Source organism: Gorilla gorilla, chromosome 12 (assembly GCF_029281585.2).
Source record: "Gorilla gorilla gorilla isolate KB3781 chromosome 12, NHGRI_mGorGor1-v2.1_pri, whole genome shotgun sequence".
Lineage (NCBI taxonomy): Eukaryota > Metazoa > Chordata > Mammalia > Primates > Hominidae > Gorilla > Gorilla gorilla.
In genome coordinates, this window is record NC_073236.2 from 35,081,345 (window position 1) to 35,099,873 (window position 18,529).

The following is an 18,529-nucleotide window of genomic DNA, read 5'->3' on the forward strand; positions in this document are numbered from 1 at the left end:
TTTGATAAGGTTCATATATTATATTTGTTGCCATGAGTGGATGAAGAACCTTTCTGTAGCCTAAACTAGAGGACACAACAAATGTAGGCACATTATTACACCACATGGGTTTGAGAAATAAAGAATATTATATACAGGATTATCCCAACCTATATCCAAGCTGTTGAAGCTGGGCCACTTCCACCGAGGACTTGTGAAGTGTACGTTCTACTAAAGTGTCATTGTCATTGTGTACCTGCTCAATTACCAGGCAAGTTAAAGAGCATGATGAATACTTGCAGTATAATGGTATAAATCCCTCTGACGTCTTGCATGAAAAACATGCAGTAGCATTTAGTACCTTCTTTGACATTGATTCCTGGGTGTATGAGTTGCTCCTCTGATTTTAGATCACATTTCTTTTCATCATTCGGCATATCCACATTGATATTGACACTTTTTATTTCAGTAATACACTCATGACGCATAATACCTCTTTGTAATTTCTGACCGTATATTTTCTGGAAGCGTGTATTCCTATTTTCTTCAGTGTATTTCCTCATGTTCCTGTCCCAAAGACACAAACTGTAAAACATCAAATCCTACACTAGTGCAGGCGGGAGGATACAGCTTGATGCTAACGCTGCATGAATGTATGGACGACTTTATCATATTCACATATGATGGATCATATATTTCTTTCACTTTTCAGTGTCTCCTCAGAAACAATCGGCCCAGAAGGTAGTTACTCTTTCATTTATATTTTGAATTATTTATTTTACAGCCTATGAAATATATATTATGTATTGACTATTTTGTTTCTCTTTCCATTCAGGTTATATTTAAAAAGAAAGTTTCTCTTTTGAATTTTGCCACAAGAGTAATAGGCGGTTGGAAATCTGGAACAGGTAATTTGGCAATACACATTTAATGTCATGTGCACTCAAGACAGAAGAGAACATCCCACCCCTGAATAGATCAGTGGAGTGTCATTGAAAATGCACTTTCTGATTCAGCAGGCCTGAGATTGTGCATTTCTAGTAAGTTGTCAGGTGGTGCTGATGCTGCTGGTCCTTGGCCATGATCTTAGTAACAAGCTTGTAGAGTTCCCTACATTGAATTTGGATGGAAGAACCATTGGAAAACAGTTCAAGACATAAGAGGATCGGAGGACAGCATAATTTTGCTCTTATTTCAGAGCATGTTTCTATGGAGAGGGGAAGGAGAAAGAGAAGAAGTAACAGAAATTATAGATGTCAGATGGTACTGCTAAAACCAGAGGGAGGAAGTTGTCATAATAACCCGTAAACACTGGAGAATGAGAAACAAAGTGACCACTGATGTAGTAATTATTTTCATCAAGAAAGAGGGATTGCAAGGCAAGAAAGAGGGGAAGGAAGAAGTTATTTAGGTAATTTTGGGGTTTCTGCTGAGGAAACCTGAGTGAACTCACTTCAGATGCATTTAGAATGTTTGCATACCAGAAGATTTGATTTCTGACTGCTCCGATGACTACTGGAATCAGGAAGGAGTGCTAGAGTTGGGATAAACCACAGTGCCTCATTCCTGTTTATTAGTATCAGACATCAGACATATATTTTTTATTAGTTATTCAAATGAGTTAAAATTTAATACGACTATATTAGCTTTTTTCCAAAGTGCTGGCTTTTTCATTAAAATAGCTGTTTAGTGAAAATTCTTTATAATAAAATGATATTCCAGAGCAGACTAATTTTGCAGACAAAAATAATGTTAAATGTATTAATTGAATCCTAAAATGGTTATTTTCAATGAATATTGGACTGATATCCAAATGTAAAAGCTTATTAATATCTAATGCCAGGAGCCATTGCATTTTGTATAAATATGTGTAATTTATTGTACTTTTTGATGAGGTTTATATATTATACCTTCCTGCCATTAGTGGATGAAGAAAATTTCTGAAGGCTAAACTAGAGGATACAAGAAATGTAGGCAGATTATTACACCACATGGGTATGATAAATAATGAATATTAACTACTAGGATTCACCAAACATATATCCAAGCAGATCAATTTAGTTCCCTTCCACTTAAGAGACGTGAAGTGTACATTCATCTGAAGTGTCATTGTAATTGTGTACCTTCTCAGTTATCAGGCAAGTTAAAGAGCATGATGAATGTTTGTAGTACACTAGTGTAAATCCTTTTGATAGCTTGCATGAAAGACATGGAGGATCATGTAGCACCTGCTTTGACATTGATTCTCAGGTGTATGAGTTGCTCCTCTGATTTTAGATCACATTTGTCCTCATCATTCGGCATATTCACATTGATACTAACACTGTTTCATTTTAGTTTTAGACATATGAAAAATCATACCATGATTGACATTGTAAGGGTTTGTTTTGTGAAACCTGTATTTCTTTTTTTTCAGTGTATTTCTGTCATGTTCCAGTCCCCAGACACAAAAATCAAAGCCTATACTAATACAGGCAGGAGGATACAGCTTGATGCTAACACTTCATGAATGTATAGATAACTTTATCATATTTACATATGAGTGATTATGTATCCCTTTTGCTTTTCAGTGTCTTCTCAGAAACAACCACCCTCAAAGGTAATTAAACTCTCATTTATATTTTGTATTAGTAACTGTATAGTCCATGAAACATACTTTCTTTATTGATAATTTGCTTCAAATTATTTTCAGGCTACAAGTGACAAGACAGATTCTGCTTTGAATATAGCTACAGAAATAAAGGATGGACTACAATGTGGGACAGGTAATTTTGCAAAACACATTTAATGTCATGTTCAGTCCAGATAGAAAAGAACTTCTCTTCCCCGAATAAATCAGCGGGGGGCTCGTCAAAGCTGCACATTCTGATTCAGCAGGCCGGAGATTCTTCATCTGTAATAAGTTCTCGGGTGACGCTGATGCTGCTGGTCTTGGACATGATCTTCGCAGTAAGATTATAGACTTCCCCACATTGAAATTGGGAAGAAGAAACATTGGAGAGCAGATCAAGACATAAGGGGCTCAGGGGACAGCATAATTTTGCTTTAATTCTACAGCATGTTTTCACCAAGGGTGGAAGGAGAATGAGTTGAAGTATAGATTTTACAGACGTCACATCGTATTGCTAAAAACAGATGGAAAAGTGATCATAATAACCAGTAAAAATTGTAGAATGAGAACTAACGAGACCACTGATGTAGCAATTATTTTCCTCAAGGAAGAGGGATTGTGAGGCAGGAAGGAGGGAAAAGAAGAAGTTATTTATGTAATTTTGGGGTTTCTGCTGAGGAAACCTGAGTGAACTCACTTCGGATGCATTTAGCATATTTACACAAAAAAGATTTGATTTTGGCAGCTCCAGGAACTACTGGATGAAGCAAAGAAAGCTAGAATTGGGATAAACCACATTGACTAATTACTTCTCTTTGCTACTATTAGGCATAAGACATATATCTTTTGTTGATTTTTGTTATAAAAATTAGATAAAGTTGAATATGAATACATTGGCTTCTTTCATCAAAGAGCTATCTCATGGATAAAATAGCTATTTAATGAACATTATTTAGAGAATAGTATGATCCTCCTAACAAGACAATTTTAAAAACAAATATAATGTTGAGTTCATCAACTGACTCTTAAAATGGTCATTTTCAATGAATATTGGAGTGATTTCCAAATATAAAAGTTTATTAATATCCAATGCTTTTAGCAGTTTTATTTAGTAGAAGTATGTCAAAGTTGATAATTGATGATGCTTTTTATTGAGGTTTATATATTATACTTTGTTGCCATGAGTGGATGAAGAAATGTCCGGGAAGGCTAAACTAGAGAATACAGGAAACTTAGGCAAATTGTTGCACCACATGGATATGAGAAATAATGAATATTATTTACTCGGATTCAGGAAACATATATCCAAGCTGATCAATTTAGGACACTTCACTGAAGAGACAGAGACATGACGTGTACATTCAACTGAAGTGTCACTGTAATTGTGTACCTTCTCAGTTACTGGGCAAGTTAATGAACATGATGAATGTTTGCAGTATAATGGTGTAAATCATTTGGATATCTTGCATAAAAGACATGTGGGTGCATGTGCCACCTGCTTTGACATTTTCCCAGGTGATTGAGTTTCCCCTCTGATTTTTGATCACATTTGTCGTGATCACTGGGCATACCCTTTTTGATATTGACATTGATTTATTTTTCTTTTAGATATACGAGAAATCATATTATGTTTGAAATAGTTAGGAATATATCGTGACACATCTATTCCTGTTTTCTTTAGTATATTTCTGTCATGCTCCTGGCTTAAGACATAAAGTAGAAAACATCAAAGCCTACACTAATACAGGCAGGCGGATACAGCCTGATGCTAACACCGCATGAATGTATGGAAAACTTTATCATATTTACATATGAGTGATTATCCCTTTTGCTTTTCAGTGTCTTCTCAGAAACAACCAGCCTTGAAGGTAATTAAACTCTCATTTATATTGTGAACTAGTAAATCTATAGTCTATGAAACATACTTCATTTATTTATTTATTTATTATTTTCTTTCAAATTCCATTCAGGCTACAACTGACGAGGAAGATTCTGTTTCGAATATAGCCACAGAAATAAAGGATGGAGAAAAATCTGGGACAGGTAATTTTGCAAAAGACATTTAATGCCATGTTCAATCCAGATAGAAAAGAACTTCTCTACCCCGAATAAATCAGTGGAGGGCGGGTGGGGGGGCTCGCCGAAGCTGCACATTCTGATTCAGTAGGCCTGAGAGTCTTCATTTGTAATAAATTCTTGGGTGACACTAATGCTGCTGGCTTGGAACGTGATCTTTGCAGTAAGATTATACACTTCCCCACGTTGAAATTGGGAAGAAGAAATATGGAGAGAGGTTCAAGACATAAGGGGCTCTGGGGAACAGCATAGTTTTGCTTTAATTCTAAAGCATGGTTTCACTAAGGGTGGAAGGAGAAAGAGGGGAAGTATAGATTTTACAGACGTCACATCGTACTGCTGAGAAAAGACAGAAAACTGATAGTAATAACCCATAGACACTGTAGAACGAGAACTAAGGAGACCCCTGATGTAGCAATTATTTTCCCAAGGATGATGGATTGTCAGACAGGAAGGAGGGAAAAGAAGTTATTTATATAATTTAGGGGATTCTGCTGAGGAAATCTGAGTGAACTCACTTCACATGCATTTGGAATATGTGCCTAAAAACTGTTTGATTTTGGCAGCTCCAGGAACTACTGGAAGCAGGAAACAATGCTAGAATTGGGATAAAGCACACTGACTCATTACTCCTTTTTGTTACTATTAGGCATCAGAGATACATGTTTTGTTGACTTATAAAAGTGAGATAAACTTGAATATGAATACACTGGCTTCCTTGTTCCAGGAGCTATCTCTTGGATAAAATAGCTATTTCATGAAACTTCTTTAGAGAGTAACATGATACTCCCAAGAAGTATGTTTTAGAAAAAAAATTATGTTGAATTCTAATTAACTCCTAAAATGGTCATTTTCAATGAATATTGCAGTGATTTCTGAATGAAAAACTGATTAATATCTAATGCTTGCTGCAGTTTTACTTTGTAGAAGTATGTCAAAATTGATAATTGATGATATTTTTATTGAGGCTAATATATTATCCTTTGGTGCCACGACTTGACGAAGAAAGTTTCGGAGGGATAAACTAGTGGATACAAGAAACTTAGGCAAATTATTACACTACATGGGTGTGAGAGATAATGAATATTATCTACTAGGTATCAGCAAACAGATATCCAAGGTGATCAATTTAGGACACTTCCACTGAAGGCATGTGAAGTGTACGTTCAACTGAAGTGTCATGGTAACTGTGTGCCTTCTCAGTTATTGGGCAAGTTAAAGAGCATGATGAATGTTTGTAGTATAATGGTGTAAATCTTTTTGATTTGTTGCACGAAAGACATGTGGGATCATGTAGCACCTGCTTTGACATTGATTCTCAGGTGTATGAGTTGCTCCTCCGATTTTAGATCAGTTTGTCCTCGTGACTCAGCATATCCACATTGATATTGACACGGTTTTATTTTAGTTTTTGATGTATGATGAATCATACCATGTTTGAAATTGTAAGGATATATTTGATGGAGCCTGTATTCCCTTTTACCAGTGTATTTCTGTCATGTTCCAGTCCCAAGACACAAAGTAGAAGACATCAGAGCCTACACTAGTACAGGCAGAAGGATACAGCTTGATGCTAACACTGTGTGAATGTATGGATAACTTTATCATATTTATATATGAGTGATTATATATCCCTTTTGCTTTTCAGTGTCTTCTCAGAAACAACCAGCCTTGAAGGTAATTAAACTCTCATTTACATTGTGAACTAGTAAATCTGTAGTCTATGAAACATACTTCATTGATTTATTTATTTATTATTTTCTTTCAAATTCCATTCAGGCTACAACTGACGAGGAAGATTCTGTTTCGAATATAGCCACAGAAATAAAGGATGGAGAAAAATCTGGGACAGGTAATTTTGCAAAAGACATTAAATGTCATGTCCAATCCAGATAGAAAAGAACTTCTCTACCCCGAATAAATCAGTGGAGGGCGGGTGGGGGGGCTCGCCGAAGCTGCACATTCTGATCCACCAGTGCTGAGAGTCTTCATTTGTAATAAATTCTTGGGTGACGCCAATGCTGCTGGCTTGGAACGTGATCTTTGCAGTAAGATTATACACTTCCCCACGTTGAAATTGGGAAGAAGAAATATGGAGAGAGGTTCAAGACATAAGGGGCTCTGGGGAACAGCATAGTTTTGCTTTAATTCTACAGCATGGTTTCACTAAGAGTGGAAGGAGAAAGAGAGGAAGTATAGATTTTACAGACGTCACATCGTACTGCTGAGAAAAGACAGAAAACTGATAGTAATAACCCATAGACACTGTAGAACGAGAACTAAGGAGACCCCTGATGTAGCAATTATTTTCCCAAGGATGATGGATTGTCAGACAGGAAGGAGGGAAAAGAAGTTATTTATATAATTTAGGGGTTTCTGCTGAGGAAATCTGAGTGAACTCACTTCACATGCATTTGGAATATGTGCTTTAAAAATATTAGATTTTGGCAGCTCCAGGAACTACTGGAAGCAGGAAACAATGCTAGAATTGGGATAAAGCACACTGACTCATTACTCCTTTTTGTTACTATTTGGCATCAGAGATACATGTTTTGTTGACTTTACTTATAAAAATGAGATAAACTTGAATATGAATACATTGGCTTCCTTGTTCCAGGAGCTACCTCTTGGATGAAATAGCTATTTCATGAAACTTCTTTAGAGACTAACATGATACTCCCAAGAAGTATGTTTTAGAAACAAAAATTATGTTGAATTCTAATTAAGTCCTAAAATGATAATTTTCAATGAATATTGCAGTGATTTCTGAATGAAAAACTGCTCAATATCTAACACTTGTAGCAGTTTTACTTTGTAGAAGTATGTCAAAATTGATAATTAATGATATTTTTATTGAGGCTAACATATTATCCTTTGGTGCCACGACTGGATGAAGAAACTTTCGGAGGGATAAACTAGTGGATACAAGAAACTTAGGCAAATTATTATACTACATGGGTGTGAGAGATAATGAATATCATCTACTAGGTATCAGCAAACAGATATCCAAGGTGATCAATTTAGGACACTTCCACTGAAGGGGTGTGAAGTGTATGTTCAACTGAAGTGTCATGGTAACTGTGTGCCTTCTCTGTTATTGGGCAAGTTAAAGAGCATGATGAATGTTTGTAGTATAATGGTGTAAATCGTTTTGATTTCCTGCATAAAAGACATGTGGGATCATGTAGCACCTGCGTTGACATTGATTCTCACGTGTATGAGTTGCTCCTCTGATTTTAGATCACTTTGTCCTCATCACTTGGCATATCCACATTGATATTGACACGGTTTTATTTTAGTTTTCGACATATGACAAATCATACCATGTTTGAAATTGTAAGGATATATTTCATGGTGCCTGTATTCCCTTTTATCAGTGTATTTCTGTCATGTTCCAGTCCCAAGACACAAAGTAGAAGACATCAGGGCCTACACTAGTACAGGCAGAAGGATACAGCTTGATGCTAACACTGTGTGAATGTATGGATAACTTTATCATATTTACATATGAGTGATTATGTATCCCTTTTGCTTTTCAGTGTCTTCTCAGAAACAACCAGCCTTGAAGGTAATTAAACTCTCATTTACATTGTAGTCTATGACACATACTTCATTGATTTATTTATTTATTATTTTCTTTCAAATTCCATTCAGGCTGCAACTGACGAGGAAGATTCTGTTTCGAACATAGCCACAGAAATAAAGGATGGAGAAAAAATTGGGACAGGTAATTTGCAAAACACATTCAATGTCATGGTTAATCCAGATAGAAAAGAACGTCTCTACCCCGAATAAATCAGTGGAGGGCGGGAGGGGGGGCTCGCCGTAGCTGCACATTCTGATCCAGCAGTCCTGAGATTCTTCATTTGTAATAATTTTTGGGTGACGCTAATGCTGCTGGCCTGGAACGTGATCTTTGCAGTAAGATTATACACTTCCCCACATTGAAATTGGGAAGAAGAAATATGGAGAGTAGTTCAAGCCATAAGGGGCTCTGGGGAACAGCATAGTTTTGCTTTAATTCTACAGCATGGTTTCACTAAGGGTGGAAGGAGAAAGAGAGGAAGTATCGATTTTACAGACGTCACATCGTACTGCTAAAAACAGACAGAAAACTTGTTGTAATAACCCGTACACACTGTAGGAGAACTAAGGGGACCCCTGGTGTAGCAATCATTTTCCCAAGGAAGATGGATTGTGAGGCAAGAAGGTGTGAAAAGAGGAAGTCATTTATATAATTTTGGGGATTCTGCTGAGGAAACCTGAGTGAACTCACTTCAGATGCATTTGGAATATTTTAATAAAAAATACTTGATTTTGGCTGCTGCAGGAACTGCTGGAAGAAGGAAACAATCCTAGAATTGGCATAAAAACACACTGACTCATTACTCCTCTTTGTTACTATTAGGCATCAGAGATACATGTTTTGTTGATTTTAGTTATGGAAATGAGACAAACTTGAATCTGAATACATTGGCTTCCTTGTTCAAGGAGCTACATCTTGGATACAATAGCTATTTCATGAAACTTCTTTAGAGAACAACATGATACTCCCAACAAGGCTATTTTAGAAACAAAAATTATGCTGGATTCTAATTAACTCCTAAAATGTTCATTTTCAATGAATATTGCAGTGATTTCTGAATGAAAAACTGATCAATATCTAATGCTTGTAGCACTTTTACTTTGTATAGGTATGTCAAAATTGATAATTGATGATATTTTTATTGAGTCTAAAATATTATCCTTTGGTGCTACAACTGGATGAAGAAACTTTCGGAAGCCTAAACTAGTGGATACAAGAAACTTAGGCAGATTATTACACCATATGGGTGTGAGAGATAAAGAATATTATCTACTAGGTATCAGCAAACAGATATCCAAGGTGACCAATTTAGGACACTTCCACTGAAGAGATATGAAGTGTACATTCAACTGAAGCGTCATCGTAATTGTGTGCATTCTCAGTTATTGGGCAAGTTAAAGAGCATGATGAATGTTTGTAGTGTAATGTTGTAAATCCTTTGGTTTCTTGCATGAAAGACATGTGGGATCATGTAGCACCTGTTTTGACATTGATTCTCACGTGTATGAGTTGCTCCTCTGATTTTAGATCACATTTGTCCTCATCACTCAGCATATCCACCTTGATATTGACACGGTTGTATTTTAGTTTTCGACACATGACAATCATACCATGTTTGAAATTGTAAGGGTATATTTCATGGAGCCTGTGTTCCCTTTTTTCAGGGTATTTCTGTCACGTTCTGGTCCCCAGACACAAAGTAGAAGCCATCAAAGCCTCTACTAATACAGGCAGGAGTTCAGAGGTTGATGCTAACACTGTGTGAATGTATGGATAACTTTATCATATTTACGAGTGAGTGATTACGTATCCCTTTTGCTTTTCAGTGTCTTCTCAGAAAAAACCAGCCTTGAAGGTAATGAAACTCCCATTTATATTGTGAGCTAGTAAACATATAGCCTATGAAACATACCTTATTTATTATTTTGTTTCAAATTCCATTCAGGCTACAAGTGATGAGAAAGATTCTTTTTCGAATATAACCAGAGAAAAAAAGGATGGAGAAATATCTAGGACAGGTAATTTTGCAAAACACATTTAATATCATATTCAGTCCAGATAAGAAGTTCTCTTCCCTGAATAAATCAGTGGGGGGCTGGTCGAAGCTGCACATTCTGATTCAGCAGGCCTGAGATTCTTCATTTTTAATAAGTTCTTGAGTTACGCTGTTGCTGCTGGTCTGGAACATGATTTTCGCTGTAAGATTATACGCATCCCCACATTGCAATTGGGAGGAAGAAATATGGAGAGTAGTTGAAGACATAAGGGGCTCTGGGACACAGCATAATTTTGCTTTAATTCTGTAACATCTTTTCATTAAGGGTGTAAGGAGAAAGGGAGGAAGTACAGATTTTACAGACGTCACATCGCAGTGCTAAAACCAGACAGAAAACTGTTCATAATAACCGGTAGACACTGTAGAAGGAGAACTGAGGAGACCCCTGATGTAGCAATTATTTTCCGAATGAAGACGGATTGTGAGGCAGTAAGGTCTGAAAAGAGGGAGTCATTTATTTAATTTTGGGGTTACTGCTGAGGAAACCTCAGTGAACTCATGTCAGATGCATTTGGAACGTTTGCATAAAGAATATTTGATTTTGGCAGCTCCAGCAACTGCTGGAAGCAGGAAACAGTGCTTGAATTGTCATAAAAACACAATGACTCATTACTCCTCTTTGTTACTATTAGGCATCAGAGATACATGTTTTGTTGATTTTAGTTATAGAAATGAGATAAACTTGAATATGAATAGGTTGGCTTACTTGTTCAAGGAGCTACCTCTTGGATAAAATAGCTGTTTAATGAAACTTCTTTAGAAAATAACATGATACTCCTAACAAGTCTATTTTAGAAACAAAAATTATGTTGCATTCTAATTAAGTCCTAGAGTGATCATTTTCAGTGAATATTGGAATGATTTCTGAATGTAAAACTTCTTAATATCTAATGCCTGTAGCAGTTTTACTCTGTAGAAATATGTCAAAATTGATAATGGATGTTATTTTTATTGAGGCTAATATATTATCCTTTGGTGCCATGAGTGGATGAACAAACTTTTGGAAGGCTAAACTAGTGGATACAAGAAACTTAAGCAAAGTATTACACTACATGGGTGTGAGAGATAATGAATATTATCTACTAGGTATCAGCAAACAGGTATCCAAGGTGATCAATTTAGGACACTTCCACTGAAGAGATGTGAAGTGTAAGTTCAACTGAAGTATCATCGCAATTGTGTGCCTTCTCAGTTATTGAGCAAGTTAAAGAGCCTAATGAATGTTTGTAGTATAATGGTGTAAATCCTTTTGATTTGTTGCATGAAAGACATGTGGGATCATGTAGCACCTGCTTTGACATTGATTCTCAGGTGTGTGAGTTGCTCCTCTGATTTTAGATCACATATGTTCTCATCACTCGGCCTATGCACATTGAGATTGACATGGTTTTATTTTAGTTTTCGACATATGAGAAATCATACCATGTTTGAAATTGCAAGGGTATATTTCATGGAGCCTGTATTCCCTTTTCTCAGTGTACTTCTGTCATGTTCTAGTCCCCAGACACAAAGCAGAAGCCATCAAAGCCTACGCTAATACAGGCAGGAGGACAGAGGTTGATGCTAACACTGCGTGAATGTATGGATATCTTTGTCATATTTACATATGAGTGATTATGAATCCCTTTTGCTTTTCAGTGTCTTCTCAGAAACCACCAGGCTTGAAGGTAATGAAACTGTCATTTATATTGTGAACTAGTAAATGTATAGTCTATGAAACATACTTTATTAATTTATTATTTCATTTCAAATTCCATTCAGGCTACAAGTGACGAGAAAGATTCTGTTTTGAATATAGCCAGAGGAAAAAAGGATGGAGACAAAACTAGGAGAGGTAATTTTGAAAAGAGATTTAACGTCATGTTCAGTCCAGATAGATAAGAAATTCTCTTCCCTGAATAAATCAGCGGGGGGCTCGTTGAAGCTGCACATTCTGATACAGCAGTCCTGAGATTCTTCATTTCAAATAAGTTCGTGGGTGATGCTGATGCTGCTGGTCTGGGACATGATCTTCGCTGTAAGATTATACACTTCCCCACATTGAAATTGGGAAGAAGAAATATGGAGAGCAGTTCAAGGCATGAGGGGCTCTGGGGAACAACATAATTTTGCTTTAATTCTCCAGCTTGTTTTCAGTAAGGGTGGAAGGAGAAAGAGAGGAAGTATAGAATTTACACACTTCAGATCGTACTGCCAAGAAAAGACAGAAAGCTTGTTGTAACAAGCCGTAGACACTGTAGGAGAACTAAGGAGACCCCTGGTGTAGCAACTATTTTCCTAAGGAAGACGGATTGTGGGCAGGAAGGTGTGAAAAGAGGAAGTCATTTATATAATTTTGGGGTTTGTGCTGAGGAAACCTGAGTGAACTCACTTCAGATGCATTTGGAATATTTTCATAAAAAATATTTGATTTTGGCTGCTGCAGGAACTACTGGAAGCAGGAAACAATGGTATAACTGGAATACACCACACTGACTCATTACTCCTCTTGGTTACTAGGAGGCATCAGAGATACATGTTTTGTTGATTTTAGTTATAAAAATGAGATAATCTTGAATATGAATAAATTTGCTTCCTTGTTCAAGGAGCTACCTCTTGGATAAAATAGCTATTTAATGAAACTTCTTTAGAGAATAACACGATACTCCCAACAAGACTGTTTTAGACACAAGAATGATGTTGGATTCTAATTAACTCCCAAAATGGTCATTTTCAATGAATACTGCAGTTATTTCTGAATGAAGAACTGATTAATATATAATGCTTGTAGCCATTTTACTTTGTAGAAGTATGTCAAAGTTGATAATTGATGATATTTTCATTGAGGCTAATATATTATCCTTTGGTGCCAAGAGTGGATGAAGAAACTTTCAGAAGCCTAAACTAGTGGATACCAGAAACTTAGGCAAATTATTACACTACATGGGTGTGAGAGATAATGAATATTATCTACTAGGTATCAGCAAACAGATATCCAAGGTGATCAATTCAGGACACTTCCACTGAAGATATGTGAAGTGTACGTTCAACTGAAGTGTCATCGTAATTGTGTGCCTTCTCAGTTATTGGGCAAGTTAAAGAGCATGATGAATGTTTGTAGTATAATGGTGTAAATCCTTTTGATTTGTTGCATGAAAGACATATGGGATCATGTAGCACCAGTTTTGACATTGATTCTCACGAATATGAGTTGCTCCTCTGATTTTAGATCACTTTTGTCCTCATCACTCAGCATATGCAGCTTGATATTGACACGGTTGTATTTTAGTTTTTGACACATGACAAATCATACCATATTTGAAATTGTAAGGGTATATTTCATGGAGCCTGTGTTCCCTTTTTTCAGTGTATTTCTGTCACGTTCTGGTCCCCAGACACAAAGTAGAAGCCATCAAAGCCTCCACTAATACAGGCAGGAGGACAGAGGTTGATGCTAACACTGCATGAATATATGGATATCTTTGTCATATTTACATATGAGTGATTATGAATCCCTTTTGCTTTTCAGTGTCTTCTCAGAAACCACCAGCCTTGAAGGTAATGAAACTCTCATTTATATTGTGAATGAGTTAATATATGGTCTATGAAACATACCTCATTTATTTGTTATTTCGTTTCAAATTCAGGCTACAAGTGACGAGGAAGATTCTGTTTTGAATATAGCCAGAGAAAAAAAGGATGGAGAAAAATCTAGAAAAGGTAATTTTGAAAACAGATTTAATGTCATGTTCAGTCCAGATAGATAAGAAGTTCCCTTCCCCAAATAAATCAGCGGGTGGCTCGTCAAAGCTGCGCTTTCTGATTCAGCAGGCCAGAGATTCTTCATTTGTAGTAAGTTCTTGGGTGATGCTGATGCTGCTGGTCTGGAACATGACCTTCACTGTAAGATTATACACTTCCACATGTTGAAGTTGGGAAGAAGATATATGGAGAGCAGTTGAAGACATAAGGGGCTCTGGGGAACAGCATAGTTTTGCTTTAATTCTCCAGCTTGTTTTCAGTAAGGGTGGAAGGAGAAAGAGAGGAAGTATCGATTTTACAGACGTCACATCGTACTGCTAAAAACAGACAGAAAACCTGTTGTAATAACCCGTACACACTGTAGGAGAACTAAGGAGACCCCTGTTGTAGCAATCATTTTCCCAAGGAAGACAGATTGTGAGGCAGGAAGGTGTGAAAAGAGGAAGTCATTTATATAATTTTGGGGTTTGTGCTGAGGAAACCTGAGTGAACTCACTTCAGATGCATTTGGAATATTTTAATAAAAAATACTTGATTTTGGCTGCTGCAGGAACTGCTGGAAGAAGGAAACAATCCTAGAATTAGCATAAAAAACACACTGACTCATTACTCCTCTTTGTTACTATTAGGCATCAGAGATACATATTTTGTTGATTTTAGTTATAGAAGTGAGACAAACTTGAATATGAATACATTGGCTGCCTTGTTCAAGGAGCTACCTCTTGGATACAATAGCTATTTCATGAAACTTCTTTAGAGAACAACATGATACTCCCAACAAGGCTATTTTAGAAACAAAAATTATGCTGGATTCTAATTAACTCCTAAAATGGTCATTTTCAATGAATATTGCAGTGATTTCTGAATGAAAAACTGATCAATATCTACTGCTTGTGGCAGTTTTACTTTGTATAGGTATGTCAAAATTGATAATTGATGATATTTTTATTGAGGCTAATATATTATCCTTTGGTGCCACGACTGGATGAAGAAACTTTCAGAAGGCTAAGCTAGTGGATACAAGAAACTTAGGCAAATTATTACACCACCTGGGCGTGAGAGATAATGAATATTATCTACTAGGTATCAGCAAACAGGTATCCAAGGTGATCAATTTAGGACACTTCCACTGAAGGGATGTGAAGTGTACGTTCAACTGAATTGTCGTCGTAATTGTGTGCCTTCTCAGTTATTGGGCAAGTTAAAGAGCATGATGAATGTTTGTACTATAATGGTGTAAATCCTTTTAATTTGTTCCATGAAAGACGTGTGGGATCATGTAGCACCTGCTTTGACATTGATTCTCAGGTGTATGAGTTGCTCCTCTGATTTTAGATCACTTTGTCCTCATCACTCGGCATATCCACGTTGATATTGACACGGTTTTATTTTAGTTTTCGACATATGAGAAATCATACCATGTTTGAAATTCTAAGACTATATTTCATGGAGCCTGTATTCCCTTTTCTCAGCGTATTTCTGTCCTGTTCTAGTCCCCAGACACAAAGTAGAAGCCATCAAAGCCTACGCTAATACAGGCAGGAGGACAGAGGTTGATGCTAACACTGCATGAATGTATGGATAATTTTGTCATTTTTACATATGAGTGATTATCAATCCCTTTTACTTTTCAGTGTCTTCTGAGCAACCACCAGGCTTGAAGGTAATGAAACTGTCATTTATATTGTGACCTAGTAAGTGTATAGTCTATGAAACATACTTTATTAATTTATTGTTTAATTTCAAATTCCATTTAGGCTACAAGAGACAAGAAAGATTCTCTTTTGAATATAGCCAGAGGTAAAAAGCATGGAGAAAAAACTAGGAGAGGTAATTTTGAAAAGAGATTTAATGTCATGTTCAGTCCAGATAGGTAAGAAGTTCTCTTCCCTGAATAAATCAGCGGGGGCTCGTTGCAGCTGCACATTTTGATTCAGCAGTCCTGAGATTCTTCATTTCAAATAAGTTCGTGGGTGATGCTGATGCTGCTGGTCTGGAACATGATCTTCGCTGTAAGATTATACACTTCCCCACATTGAAATTGGGAAGAAGAAATATGGAGAGCAGTTCAAGGCATAAGGGGCTCTGGGGAACAACATAATTTTGCTTTAATTCTCCAGCTTGTTTTCAGTAAGGGTGGAAGGAGAAAGAGAGGAAGTATAGAATTTACACACTTCAGATCGTACTGCCAAGAAAAGACAGAAAGCTTGTTGTAACAAGCCGTAGACACTGTAGGAGAACTAAGGAGACCCCTGGTGTAGCAACTATTTTCCTAAGGGAGACAGATTGTGAGGCAGGAAGGTGTGAAAAGAGGAAGTCATTTATATAATTTTGGGGTTTCTGCGGAGGAAACCTGAGTGAACTCACTTCAGATGCATTTGGAATATTTTCATAAAAAATATTTGATTTTGGCTGCTGCAGGAACTACTGGAAGCAGGAAACAATGGTATAATTGGAATACACCACACTGACTCATTACTCCTCTTGGTTACTAGGAGGCATCAGAGATACATGTTTTGTTGATTTTAGTTATAAAAATGAGATAATCTTGAATATGAATAAATTTGCTTCCTTGTTCAAGGAGCTACCTCTTGGATAAAATAGCTATTTAATGAAACTTCTTTAGAGAATAACACGGTACTCCCAACAAGACTATTTTAGACACAAGTATGATGTTGAATTCTAATTAACTCCTAAAATGGTCATTTTCAATCAATATTGCAGTGATTTCTGAATGAAAAACTGATTAATATCTAATGCTTGTAGCAATTTTACTTTGTAGAAATATGTCAAAGTTGATAATTGATGATATTTTTATTGAGGCTAATATATTATCCTTTGGTTCCAAGAGTGGATGAAGAAATTTTTGGAAGCCTAAACTAGTGGATACAAGAAACTTAGGCAAATTATTACACTACATGGGTGTGAGAGATAATGAATATTATCTACTAGGTATCAGCAAACAGATATCCAAGGTGATCAATTCAGGACACTTCCACTGAATAGATGTGAAGTGTACGTTCCACTGGAGTGTCATCGTAATTGTGTACCTTCTCAGTTATTGGGCAAGTTAAAGAGCATGATGAATGTTTGTAGTATAATGGTGTAAATCCTTTTGGTTTGTTGCATGAAAGACATGTGGGATCATGTAGCACCTGTTTTGACATTGATTCTCACGTGTATGAGTTGCTCCTCTGATTTTAGATCACATTTGTCCTCATCACTCAGCATATCCACATTGATATTTACACGGTTTTATTTTAGTTTTTGACACATGACAAATCATACCATTTTTGAAATTGTATGGGTATATTTCATGGAGCCTGTGTTCCCTTTTTCCAGTGTATTCATGTCATGTTCTGGTCCCCAGACACGACGTAGAAGCCATCAAAGCCTCCACTAATACAGGCAGGAGGACAGAGGTTGATGCTAACACTGTGTGAATGTATGGATAACTTTATCATATTTACATGTGAGTGATTATGTATCCCTTTTACTTTTCAGTGTCTTCTCGGAAAAAACCAGCCTTGAAGGTAATGAAACTCTCTTTTATATTTTGAACTATTAACTGTATAGTCTATGAAATATACTTTATTTATTGACTGTTCCGTTTCAAATTCCATTCAGGCTACAAGTGACAAGGAAGATTCTATTCCAAATATAGCCAAAGAAACAAAGGATGAACAAATATCTGGGACAGGTAATTTTGCAAACACATTTAATATGATGTTCGTTCAAGATAGAGGAGAACTTCTCTTCACCAAATACAGCAGCGGGGGGTTCGTCAAATCTTCATGTTCTGATTCAGTATTCCTGAGATTATTAATTTGTAATAAGTTCTCGGGTGACCCTGATGCTGTGGTCCTTGGCCATGCTGAAAGTACTAAGATTTTAGATGTCTGTACTTTGAAATTGGGAAAAAGAACCATCTGACGGCAATTCAACACATAACAGGCTCAGGGGACAGCATCATTTTGCTTTAATTCTACAGCATGTTTCCATCAAGAGGGGAAAGAGAAAGAGATGAAGTAATAGATATTAGAGGCATCAGATTGTATTGTGATAAACAGAGGGAAAAGTGATCCTAATACCACAAAAACACTGTAGAATGAGAAGTAACAAGAGCAGTGATGTAGCAATTATTTTCCTCAAGGAATAGGGATTGTGAGTCAGGAAGGAGGGAAAAGAAGAAGTTATTTATGTAATTTGGGATTTCTGCTGAGGAAACCTCAGTGAACTCACTTCAATACATTTGGAACATTTGCATAAAAGAAGATTTGATTTTGGCTGCTCCAGGAACTACTGGAAGCAGGAAACTATGCTAGAATTGGGATAAACCACAGTGACTCATTACTCCTCTTTAGGAGTAATTTACTATTAGGCATCAGAGATACATGTTTTGTTGATTTCAGTTATAAAACTGAGATAAATGAATATGAATACATTGGCTTCAAAGTTCAAGGAGCTAAGTCTTGGATAA

At 36.5% G+C, this 18,529-nt stretch overlaps 1 protein-coding gene across 8 annotated transcripts in view; it reads left to right on the forward strand.

The window, feature by feature from the left end:
• Nucleotides 1–18,529, forward strand: part of LOC101125154 (ankyrin repeat domain-containing protein 36C) — a 156,667-nt gene that overhangs the window by 64,123 nt on the left and 74,015 nt on the right. For all 8 annotated transcript variants that reach the window (XM_063695574.1, XM_063695578.1, XM_063695577.1 and 5 more), the window contains 20 exons: nucleotides 692–720; nucleotides 815–887; nucleotides 2,550–2,578; nucleotides 2,672–2,744; nucleotides 4,430–4,458; nucleotides 4,561–4,633; nucleotides 6,315–6,343; nucleotides 6,446–6,518; nucleotides 8,206–8,234; nucleotides 8,321–8,393; nucleotides 10,079–10,107; nucleotides 10,198–10,270; nucleotides 11,947–11,975; nucleotides 12,070–12,142; nucleotides 13,817–13,845; nucleotides 13,935–14,007; nucleotides 15,684–15,712; nucleotides 15,807–15,879; nucleotides 17,554–17,582; nucleotides 17,677–17,749. In XM_063695574.1, coding sequence (XP_063551644.1) covers nucleotides 692–720; nucleotides 815–887; nucleotides 2,550–2,578; nucleotides 2,672–2,744; nucleotides 4,430–4,458; nucleotides 4,561–4,633; nucleotides 6,315–6,343; nucleotides 6,446–6,518; nucleotides 8,206–8,234; nucleotides 8,321–8,393; nucleotides 10,079–10,107; nucleotides 10,198–10,270; nucleotides 11,947–11,975; nucleotides 12,070–12,142; nucleotides 13,817–13,845; nucleotides 13,935–14,007; nucleotides 15,684–15,712; nucleotides 15,807–15,879; nucleotides 17,554–17,582; nucleotides 17,677–17,749 — 1,020 coding nt within the window. The remainder of the gene's footprint in view (nucleotides 1–691; nucleotides 721–814; nucleotides 888–2,549; nucleotides 2,579–2,671; nucleotides 2,745–4,429; nucleotides 4,459–4,560; nucleotides 4,634–6,314; nucleotides 6,344–6,445; nucleotides 6,519–8,205; nucleotides 8,235–8,320; nucleotides 8,394–10,078; nucleotides 10,108–10,197; nucleotides 10,271–11,946; nucleotides 11,976–12,069; nucleotides 12,143–13,816; nucleotides 13,846–13,934; nucleotides 14,008–15,683; nucleotides 15,713–15,806; nucleotides 15,880–17,553; nucleotides 17,583–17,676; nucleotides 17,750–18,529) is intronic.